Source organism: Athalia rosae, chromosome 1 (genome assembly GCF_917208135.1).
Source record: "Athalia rosae chromosome 1, iyAthRosa1.1, whole genome shotgun sequence".
Classification (NCBI taxonomy): domain Eukaryota; kingdom Metazoa; phylum Arthropoda; class Insecta; order Hymenoptera; family Athaliidae; genus Athalia; species Athalia rosae.
In genome coordinates, this window is record NC_064026.1 from 18,972,013 (window position 1) to 18,984,253 (window position 12,241).

Sequence of the window (12,241 nt, forward strand, 5' to 3'; positions counted from 1 at the left end):
TAACGAGTGGAGACACCGGGGCCGCTTCAGGCTCATTTGAATGTCGAAACTTCTTGTTCACAAACGTCGTTCGCATTTCGAATGAACTGCCTCGTGTCACTCGGCGACGGTGCGAACCGATTTAATCCTTATCTCGTTTTCCATTCTTGAAGTGAACGCTCGAGGACATCGGGGCACGTACTCGTTTGGAAAATTCTCTAACCACTCGATAGCGTGGTATTCGGACAGGGACTTGAAATTTTCCTACCGTCCTTATCAGAAGCTGAAATCAAAATTTTTGGAAACTATCGTTCGTCATTTTTCACTGATATTCACTGATTAGCAACCGCGGTGTTCGACAAAAGATACTCATTTTTTATACAAAAATGTCTGACGTACTTCGTTAATCGTTTTTCAAGTGATTGAAAAAAAACACCCCCAATATCGAGACGCGATGACGGCGAAATTTCTGATTGGAAATCGACGACGTTGAAGCGGTTCTCTGCTATCGATTCAATTAATCCTCAAAAGGTGGGAAATTGAAATGACTCCACTGCGCGAAGATCTCCCTAATGGAATACAATTTTGTCGTACCGCCACCAGTTTATTCTACTCGCCGCAATATCTTATAAATCGTCGGTTTGCACGTGTAATTCAGGTTGTATTAACCGTACGTCACCCGTATATATATATGTATATATACAGTCGGTTTCGGAAACGCAGCTGTAATCCCAAACGTATTTTATGCCCCCCACCCGGTATTCTCTTAGTTCCATATGAATTTGGTTTCCCAGACCACAATACGAAAGAGTTATTAAGCCAGGGTGGACCGGACAGCGGATATAGGTATATATACGAATATACATTCGATAACTACGACCCATTACCGTATAATAGATGTGTATAGGTTTGGGCGTAGTACCTATATAGGTACCCGCCTTTTCCTATACAACCAACGACTCTCGACGAGAGTTATGGCTTTAATGTGAAAACCTTTCCTGGACTGTTGGTGCCGGGGCCGGTGCAGCTCTTCAACGATTTTATTATCGTACACTCCTCGCCGATGTAGTTTGTGAACAAGCTGCTCCGCTGGACATGGAAACTGTACGATTCATTTGTGCGAATATAAAAATCAAACGTAGTTCGAAACTGCACGTATCCCGGCGTTGCGAGTGATCAGGAAAAAAGAGGAAAATTCAAAGAATTCCGAAACTGGAGTGTGAAAAAGTTTCGAGGACGGAACGTCGTGCACGTCCGGCAGCAAGATTATTTGCGGCCCCCTTCGAACAACCGGAACGATTGAAACGACCGTTTTGGTGTTACGTATAGCCAGCCCCGTGTCAAAGTTGTTCACCTCCACGTTCCTGGCCATAATACGGTCGCGATCAATCTCGCGAGCCGTACATAATTTGAAATTCTGACTCATTCGCGATTCCGTTGAACGCGAGCGTTATCAGTACCTTACGACAAAGCGTGAAAACAAACATAGCCACCTCGGCGCACCCACGTTTTCGGTTCAACCGCATACACTTCTTTACCACTATCGTTTTCTCACCTTCGTTCTTCCAATCGTCTGACCTGAAGTTCTTCGAACCGCCGCCCGCGCTTCTTTTCGAGTACTTACACGTGAAAATAGATGAAATGAAAAACACACAATAGCAACGAAGAGTACGCGGCGTAGGCTGCGCAACAGTAATTGCTGTCGTAAGACATAGATAGTACCGAGAAGCCCGTAGGCGTCGAAAAAATGCCCACCATCCATCGTTCACCGTTCGCAAGTTACCCAACGTCGGATATCGTTAAATTCTCGTTTCAACGGCGTTAGCGATGCCTCTGCAGTTCTACGCGCATCTGCATTTTTTTTAAACGTTTTCCAGCTGAGGCAACAATGAGACTTCGACACTCGAGAGACGTATCATGATTCAATGGTTCGTACGTACGTACGTATGTTACGTACGTACGTGTGAAGACGACAGGATGTTACGTAGTCGACGTTGTCGATGTTCCATTGTTCCGATGTATCTGCCACGCATGGATGATATTCAGGGACAGATTCGACGCCGGGATACTTCTGTTCTGGGTCAAAACGTGGGTAGCAATTACGAAAACGTACCCCGCGCTAAAACGTGCGGAGACAATCCAGTTCCGGCGCAAAATTATCTAACCACCCTACTTTCGAGATGATTTCGGCTTCCGGAGGTCGTCGATTCGGTCGTCGATTTCCTCCTCTTGTAACGATCGGCGACAGGCAGAGGGCGGCGAAGCTCTGGAAGGATGCGTCGAGTGGTCTTCCAATTCTTCGAAGAAGCACGAAGAAGCGAACGGTCAATTCTTCTCGCTTCACCTCGTCGGATCGTGGATAAAAATTGGATCCGAGTTGAAAAAAGACCTGGGCCAACTAACTCGTGTACTTGGAAACTTCACGATCTGACAATCCCCGTTTCGAATCGATTCAACTCGGTTGTCACCGTGTTCAAAACCATAAGCGAGATGTCGAGGAGGTTAGCAAAGCGAGAGGGAATCCGATTTTCGAAGAAACCGGAACAGCGCATCGTGATGGTCTTTCGTGTAGTTTTCGTTCGCTCGCCAATTTATCGATGGGATCGGAGTGAAATGTTTTGTTTTTTTTTTTTTTTGTTTTCATGATTTTTATCAGTCCGCAGACACTCGTCGAGTCGGTATCGTGCGTTAGACGTAAATATTGACTCATTGGAGCGATCGGATCTTATATACCGTCGACGCGTACAGAGTTAAAAATAAAGGAGAAAGAAGAGCTCCTAGACCTTAGAGCGTTGTGCAAGTTGGCGCGTAGCCGCGGAGTCACGCATGTACGTTTGTCCGCCGTGTACACACCCATGCACGTGCATGAAAATACCGATTCGATTACCGGAGTGTAAGTAAGTCTCTCTAGGTAGAACGTAAAAGCCAGTACCTACAATTCCCCACTCTCTTACACTCGTTCGCGGGCGACTCGATGTCCAGCCAGCCAAGCAACCCAACCCGCCCGCACCATTGTGGATAGCCGTACCGCGTGTCAGTCAGTCCTATACGAACCGCGGGGAATCTCTGTCGGACTTTTCTTCTTTCTGCACGCGATTCCTCGATTGCGGAAAACAACCGCGTAGTGCGACTGACAGCTGTCAAATTTCTTCGTCCCTCTTCTTCGTACGACGCGTAGCGTTCGGTCCACGCGGTAAGTGAATTTCTGTGCGTCGACGAATAGGGCGATTTTTTCCTTTGTTTTTTTTTTGTTCTTTTTTTTTCTTTCTGGTGGAAATTGTGGCAGTGCATCCAGGAGGCGCATATATCGTCGATCTATTGTGCTTATATTTGTGAATTGGTGTCGGTATACAACCGCTCGAAGCGAAGATTGAGAGTTCGTTGTCTTCCCTCGATGATTTTTAACGCCAATATTTAACCAAGGTGGGTTTGTTATCACGTTACCACCGCGATGTCTGGTTCGTAGGTGAAGTGTGATGTTTGGAGTGATTTCGCTGCGGCGTGTTTGAATATCCTTTTGCGTTAAACTCGGCGGACTTTTGTTCGCGGTCCGGAATTACGTGATCATTTTATGAAGTGTTTTCTGTTTTTTTTTCTCGTCTTTTGGTGATTCGGTTCGGCATATATTATAACAACCATGTGATAATGGATTCGCGAAATGTTTACTTGTCTCTACCTGTACCGGTAATATCATATGCAAGAAATATGATAATGTATTTTCGAGGAGCCTGTTTGAACTTTAAATTAGTTCGCCCGAACAATTCACCTCGCAATTTACTCACCCGATTCAATCGGCAATCAGTCTCTGGCTAGCCTATCTTATCGAGGTGTTGAGTGAATGAAGAACAACCCATTGTGATTGTAATTCATTCGTGAACGTTGGATTTGACTCTCAAAAGCTTGGATCAACATTCCGCGCGTACTCAACTTCTTTGTTAACATTATTATCCGACGAGATGTCGAAGTTTATGAGATTATACAGCTGGGTTAATCCAAGGCTGACTAACTTACCCGCAAGATTTCGTTGTCTGCGTTCGAAAAGCAAAATTAGGACGGGAAATATTTGACCGACGTTGACCGAAACCATGAAAATAGTCGGGGCTTATTTTTAATAGCTTCACATCGTCGGGGTGTACACCGAAGTTTTTCAGTGCGTGAGAAAATGGACTTGATCATTGCGATTAGATTACAACAACTGGTTTTCGGGTAATACACGGTAGGGTAATTTTGCCGGTAACTAGTAACATGTAGAGCATAAACGAACGTACGGAGCCGCAGCGGTTATGGAAAAAGAGATATTCATTTCTCATCTCATTATTCCTGGACTAGTTGAAATAATTACCATACTTTGTCAAAAGATTTGCACCCCACTCGATATGCACCTATGAATTATACATGGACCCGTATAGACCGCCATTTATCTTCCGCGCCTTAACGACAACGCGTTCTTTTTATCGAACATAATCTCGCATATACGGCCACTATCTCTCAATCGGTGAATCAAACCAATAAATAATCTTCCTCTCATTTAAAAAATGAGTATTCCAAAATATTTGATAATTAGGGTTCCGCCGCCTAATAAATCCAGGCGTAATTACACCTCGCGGAGAGAAAAGGAAAAAAAAAAAAAAAGAAAAAAAAAAAGAAAAGAAAAGCGATAACTTTAGGTAAAATAATGAGTCTGAATTCGGAGCGAGGAAAAGGTGGTTTTAGTCGATTCTTCGTCCGTAGTCGGTTCTTTTACCCGCGTTGTACACGTCGAACACTTTCACTGACAAGTAAGTTTGCGGAGAGAGAGAGAGAGAGAGAGAGAGAGACGGAGTATTACAAACTGCGAACACGGAGCGGTACTCGCGATCCTTACGTAAATCGGTCGGATCGTCGTTTCACAAATTCGATGTTAACCAATACCGAAACGCGGTGATGAATTTATCGTTAAACGAGTTACAGGAGACTACTTTATTTAGTTTCATCCGTACTCTCGGTAGCGCCTCATTCCACGGGTTATACGGTAATCTTCTATCGGCATCCGCTTACGCGTCACAATTAACAATTAAAAAAACTGTTAACCGCCGCCTTGCCTCTCCTACGCCTGGATATGGCGTGCATGAATCGCGTTCTGCCGTTCCCTTGTTACGTGACTCGAATCGACGATACAACGACTCGTTAAAAAAACCTAAATAAATGCTCACCGCGAACACCGTAGAAGAGCTATAAGCCTTCGCGACTAGGCTTCGCATTCGCTCCGCACCACTCCAACGTTCCACGATACTCGTACTCATTGTCAGCCCAACTGATTTGATTCAATAGAAAAAAAAAAAAGAGAAAAACGCGACGGCATCTATTAATGACGATTCTCGATGAAAAATTTTCACTCAATTCGCGTCATCTTACTTTCCATTGCTGTGACCTTGTGACGTCTCGTTTCAGCGATGTCCACGTTACATGTTTTTTCTTCGCAATTGGTTTTTTACCCGATCGATCCGCAATTTCACGCAAGTATCTGGATTCTTTTCGCTTTTTTTTTACTCTTTTTTTTTTTTTCTCGATGAAAAACTGCAACGGTTCAACGAACTTTGTCGTACCAGACGCGCAACGGTCGATCGCACGGTGGACGCGAAGTTAGCTGCATACGTGTGCGAAAATTCGTTAATTTTTAATTTTTTCCTTCAGATCAGGTACAGCTACGAGTTTAATCAGTTGTGCACGATTCGGTAGATGTTTGAGAAAAGATCCTCCGACAATCCGACGATTTATCGCTTCACGCCCTCCGATTTTCATATGCCCGTAATCGATGATTTCCATACAATTATACGAGTCGCGTCTGTATCTTATTATCATATCGGGGCACCGACCTTGCCTCGTTAACGTCGAGCTCTTGACTCCGGCAAGCCGTTGTAAACGCGATAAACATCTCTAGTAAAACGTAGTAAAGTACGTAATCCTATATAAGTTTCCATATGATGTCTCGGTACTGCGTACAACGTAACGCTCACACATTTCGTATCGTTATAACCCACCGTCGAAATTCGTCAACCCCTGTTCACATCTGGCTTCGCGAAACGGAAACCGACCGCCACATCTACGGGTTCCTCTTATTTTCGACGATTTTCGCGCTCTCATATTCACTCGGACCGCGTGCAGGTTAATCGAGATGCATCGTGGTGCAAAGGTCATGGGAATTCTTGCTCAACGCGTATTGTTCGCATTGTTTTTTCGCCGTAATTCAGTAGGTTGAAAACGAGAGTTGACCTCCCGCAGTCACCCGACCTAGTTATCAACCACCTTGTTCGCGTGCATTAAGAAGCGAGTATATACCGCGTTCAGTACGTGGTGTTAAGCGACGTCTTTTAAAACCTTAAACTGGACGATCAGATATAGGCGCGAGAACTCCGCTAGAAAAACCACTTCGGTCTTCGTAGCGCAGGTGCGGGACGAAGAAGTTGACGAAAAAAAAAAGTAGAATTTTCGTTTTTTTTTGCGTTTTGCACCCTCGCCGCGGCTGCATATGAAATCGGGCAAAGGGGGGAAACAGCGCTTTTGTAAAGTCCCGTCACGTCACGCTCCGGAGAGGCGCGACTCCCTGCAGGGAACGGAATATCGCGGTAAACTTTCGGTACATATAACTCGGGAATTTCGTCGAGAATTTTTTCCTTCCATTTTCACCGTACGGAGTCCGGAGTGTCCGGGAAGACGACCGTCCGCGATACACACGTAGGTATAATACGTACGACACACGTTTTACCTGTACGCCGGAGTGAAATCGCTTCTAGCTGACTACGATGTTCTCGATTCTCTCTGATCTGCTTCGGTATATTCTCATGCCCCGGTAGAGAGCCCGCTATACGCGCATGTTATACATCCGTCATATTATTCTTCCGAATAAAGCAAATTGTAATACACGTCGTATATATGTACGTAAGTAAAAACTTTTTACGTACAATGGGATTGGAAAGTTTTCGCGCATACGATATGATTTCGTATAATAATAGAAACCGTCGGGTAGGGTGACCGCCGTTGCACAGCTGCGGCTCGAGCGATTGACTAACGATTTTTTCCAATCATCTCACAGCTGAACTCGATATTCCGTCTCCGTGCCCGTGCTTAGGTACTACGTCGATAGGCGCGCGCTGTGCCCCGCGGTTCCTTCGAAAGAAATAGATGAGGGAATCGATTTTCTCGATAAAATCGAATCGCAAAAAAGCCGCGACTAATTTACAGTCAAACGGGGGTAAGAAACGGTCCGTTACGCGGCGAAGCAACACGACAGATGGAGGAATAGCGGGACGGACGGACGTTCGATCTCGCGAACGGCTCGACAATTAACGGTGTCCGACCAAATCGCTGAAATAATCTGTAGAAAACTCGGTGTTGCTTCGTCATTCGTATGTCGAAAGAAATCGCTATCCCCCTCCCCCCCCCCCCCCCCCCGCCCCTCCCGTATCTTTGCGGTGAAGCAAGAGAAAAAATAACCGAAATTTAAATTTTACCCATATTATCACGAATACCTTGTACAAGAGTTACTTTCCGATTTGAAGAAACAGAAATTTTTTTTCGTTTCATTTAAATAGATCTTTTTCCACGCGATTGTATTTCACGAGTGGAACAAAAATTTTCCAAGGTTTATTGAAACTATTATTCACCTTTTTTTTTTTTTCTCATTGTTATCGTTGTACAGTAATGACTAGGTGAAATATCCCTTCTAATTACCGTAGATTTAATCAGCGAATTTCATTGGTCGAGATAAGGATAGTGCGAGGTTGATTACACTTAGCAGTGATGATGAAAAAAAATTCTTACTATAGATATTCTCACGTCGTACGCGTAGCGAGTGACCAACAAACCTCGCGGGGAAGGAATCGAACAACAGAACGACCGAACTACGTTTCATGTGAATCTCGTTACGTGTGATTTGAATCTCGTGTATAGTTCGTTCTAGTCGAATATAATCGCGCGAATTGAGGATTATTTTTATTTTCTCACTCGAGCTCACGATCGATCCAAGATCTTCGCTTCAATTTTTTCTTCCAAATCTTTAGGAATCTGTGACACGAGTGATTTGAAAAGATGAAAATCAAATTATCGGCCAACCCGATCAATCTGGTGTCCGATTGTAATTCCTGTGAGCGTGAGTGATCCATCGAATATACATCGAAGTATTTTCACGCGCGTGCAGATTAACGATGAACTCTGGATACACGAATTGTTTGAAAAAAGGGACTCGCATTACCAAGGTCTTCGTCTAACGGGATCGCGTTTATATAGACCAGAAAATAGCGGCGAATTTCTCTGACTGTACAGTCGCCAAAAGATGCAGCGACTATTTCAGTGCCAGACGTCGTCGTTTTAGCGATCCGCAGTCGCTCACATCCCGACGCTGCTCTCCGTCCCCCGAAGAACATAATCTGTTCATCCGTACACGGGAGAAATAAATTTATGGAAATCTAAAAGAAACCGTTAGAGAGAGAAAAAAAAAAAAGCAAAGTCTAAAGAGAAATTACAAAATGCGGAACGGCGTACTGCAGCCCCAGCAAACGGCCGTGATGCCACCTCCCCATCTGAACGGATCCGCACAGTTCATCACGGGCGGCTACGTCGGCTACAATTCCAGACAATCGTGGGGACAGTTTCAACCCCCCGCAGCGCAAAACAGAAACGGTGTCAGACCCGCCTCTCATCCTCCACCCCCACCCTCTAGAAGGGAAAGTCCGGGAAAGCCCCACGTAGGAAACCACAAAATTCCGAACGGACAATCTCAAACATCGACGGGAACGTCCTCGACGAACAGCCCAAGGAATTCCATCGACAGAAACAACGCACCCTCGGTGAGTCTCCGGAAATGCTCTCTCCCCATTTCGCGCTTTGTCAATTCTTTTTTTTTTTTTTTTTCCTCCTTTTCGAACCCTCGGATTATTCTCCACTTCGAACAGGATTTATCACGCCAAGTCGGAGGAGAGCGCTGATGAACGGAAATTCATCGAGCCTACGTTGATTTGTCGCCAATTGTAGAACGCTTTTCGTAGGGAGAAGAATCTCCGTTTGCATCGCGTCCTTTTTTTTTTTTTTTTTTTTTTTTAAATATAAATTTATATTTCGACTCGAGTGTAGCCTCATATCCAACCAAACGTGTACCTGAATATGGGTAACGAGTTTCTCCATTCGACTAATTCGGAGGAACTCTTCGAGACCGGCTCGCTGACCCGGTCCGGATTTAGCGATCTAAATATCGAGGAAAATTTCAAACCGAAGGCAATGAGATGCCAATTTTGTCGTTTGTATGACGACAGAGGAATATATTTTGCGCTCATATATGTATAGGGGGACGCCGTACAGAATGGGGTGGACCAAAAATTTTGTAAAACTTGTTAGTTTAAAATGATCGACATGGATATCGTGGGTTGAAAATTTTCTCCATTCTTTCCCCCATATAGATTCCGTAGGTACCCTTTATATTGACCCCCCGTTCCTCTATATTTTTTGGTTATCTTTTATTTTTGGTTTTTTTCCGTCTTGAAATCATCACCGCAAAGTTCAACTCCCCTTTATAATTACCACGAACAAAGAACTTAAATATATGTATATTCAGTTAGACGTTGAAATACTGCAAACTGCGAGAAGAGAAGAAAATTGAAGCCTTTGAAAGGCCAGTCGAGTTTTTTTCTCCTTTACCATTTCCAGTATATTCCGTTCGCCACTCTTTTCCTTTGATTCTTCAACGCTGGATTTTGAGAAAAGTGCTCATATATATATATATATATTTGTACACTCGACCTCTATTTTAATACCCTTATCTGCGCAGCTTTGACCCAAATTGAAGCATCTGAAGCGAATTATATGTTCGCGGTAATGTAGATGAAAAGCGCAATTAACGATTGTACCGAGTATTCGTTGATACGTTTTTCAAAGGTCAATTAACGTCAACACGGTAATGGAGAAAAAAAAATCTCATTCACTCGTTGAAATGAAAAAAAAATAATAATACCAATAATAAAATGTAAACGGGCGTGGAAATTTTCCGCGTACCGCATCGCGAAATTATTCTCTACTTTATATTCCGGTTTTTAAAGTTAAACCCAACGCCATAGTTTCGATCGGATAACGTATCCCCGAAGTCTAAATATTCGACTCCCCGTATGTACATATTTGAACATCACGTAGGTATTCGGGGTGACATGAGACTTTGAACTTCGCTCTCAAGACGTCGGGCTTTCGAAGATCGATAATTATTTGCCGAAGCTACAGACGGAGGACCAAAACTCAATCGTCGTCGATTTGCAACGGTTTTATTTGTTCACGTTACTTCGTCTCGTACATCCGAAAACAGCGAGAATTATTCGAACGCGCATCAGCGTCGTCCCGAATTCTCTACGTTTTCCGCCAGATGCGCTACGATCCGATTAAAAGTTTTAATTATCACCAGAGTGACTGTACATGATTATACAGTCATATAGTTTATTATAATATAGTTTCTTCTGAATACAAAGAGAGAAAGAGGTGGAAATTCTATATACCCGCATGTCACGCTACGTCATACACGTGTATAGGAAACTTTCCAACCATTGCACGTGCGACAAACAACGACGTCTGTCGTATGATACATATGTATAATATACCATATAATCGGATCGTCTCGCGCGCCCATATATCGAATTACATTCCCTAACTTGACGTAGGTATCCTTCTAGCCTATTCCATACACCTTCGTACACGTCATTTGTAAGCCTGACCGAGAAACTTGAACAATCGAATCACTCCTTCCTTCTGAATTCTTATCTCTAGAAACATCTTTTATCCATCTGTATCTACTGCTTTCAGTTTCCACGATAGCCATTGCTTCGTATAATTTGTGTAATTTTTAAATCGTCCCCCACAAGGGTTGTTAAATAAAAAAGTAAAATACGTTTAATGTCGGTACACGACGGCGACCATTTATAGCGTGGTGCAATCCACGTATGGTGCGATATTAAAAGATTCCCCCTTGTCGGAATTTCACCGATCTTTATCACGGGGAATTTGTTCATACATATATACCGTAACCCCGCGGGAGTACGTATGTAATACATACATACATAAGTATTTTTATATATATATATATATATACATATGTATACGTACGTGCGTGCGCGTCACTTCGCGGATATTCCGTCCGTCGTGTCCGCTGCGCGGAACGGTTTAAACCGCGTTGGAGATGTCGTGCGCGCATACTTCATGTCGTAATAACAATCTTACGTATATATATGTATGTACGTACGTACAATAACATACGTGTACCTTGAATGACGAAACGGACGCGTGGATTATCAGTTTATATGTTACTGTTACAACAGAGGTAAACATTCGCTTCGATGAGAATTTCTTTCGCTGTTTAACCGGAATATTGCCGCGTGGGCGAGGCGAACGAATCCCCGAATATTCCGTCGCGTACCTCGGTGACTCACGATCGGATCCCAACTTCTCTCCTGATGTCGTACCCTCCGATTCACGTTCCTTCCTCAGGTTCGATCACATCGGGTCGGGGCGTGCGTCACGTGCGGGAGAGCGAAGAGGACGGAGAGATGCGGAGCGGCGGAACGTAGTGGAAGTTGGAAGGTGGAGTTTCCGAGGTCACCGAGGGTCACGGCGACAAATTCTTCGCGAGGTCCGGTGGTCTCGCGTTTCCATTCCGAAGCGATCGCCGTGTATTATATCGAGACAGAAGTATACGTATACAACGACTCGTGCGGGCTCGGAAACGGACGCTCGATGGAAATAACTAGCTGGGCGGCAATTATACGGCCGATTTGTCGTTACTACCTTCGTTATCCGCATTTTGTCTAGGGGAGAAATATCTCGGGCAATTACGTCGAACAACTTTTACTCATTCCTGAGTAGGTATACGCCATCGTATTGAATTCGCTGGACTGGGAAACGGAGAGGGCGTAATTCAGGGACAAAAAAAAAAAAGATTGGGGTGACGCTGGATGTTTCTTATTTTTCCTTATGACTTCGATTCCGGGCGACGGACCTTGTGCGTGTAGTCGGTTAACCCTCGATCGCATCTGACCGCACCGATTGTCGGCAACAAATATTAATCGAAGCAAATTACATTTGAAATTCCCAGTAATTTATCTCACCTTGCGACCGAATGGAAGCGGTGGGTTGTAACGTACGGCAGCTATGCCGTTGCATCGCGATCTACAGTTGGATAGAAATTGAATAGACCTTGAAGAACAATTGTAAAGAACTATTAGAATAACTATTATATCGAAGACGTGATTTGGTG

General features: G+C 44.1%; 1 protein-coding gene across 11 annotated transcripts in view; it reads left to right on the plus strand.

Moving 5' to 3' along the window:
- LOC105685181 (serine/threonine-protein kinase svkA) overlaps nt 1–12,241 on the plus strand; it is a 76,069-nt gene that overhangs the window by 44,604 nt on the left and 19,224 nt on the right. For 2 of the 11 annotated variants that reach the window (XR_007277646.1, XM_012399049.3), the window contains exons 1-2: nt 3,225–3,402; nt 8,019–8,804. The exons of 4 other annotated variants lie outside the window; for them this stretch is intronic. Coding sequence is in view for 1 of the 7 variants with exons in the window: in XM_012399049.3 (XP_012254472.2) it covers nt 8,484–8,804 (321 nt within the window). In the remaining 6 variants the exon portion in view is untranslated. Of the gene's footprint in view, nt 1–2,998; nt 3,173–3,223; nt 3,403–7,525; nt 8,805–12,241 lie in introns of those variants that run through there. 5 more of the 11 variants (XR_007277647.1, XR_007277648.1, XR_007277667.1 and 2 more) reach the window with 5 other exon arrangements.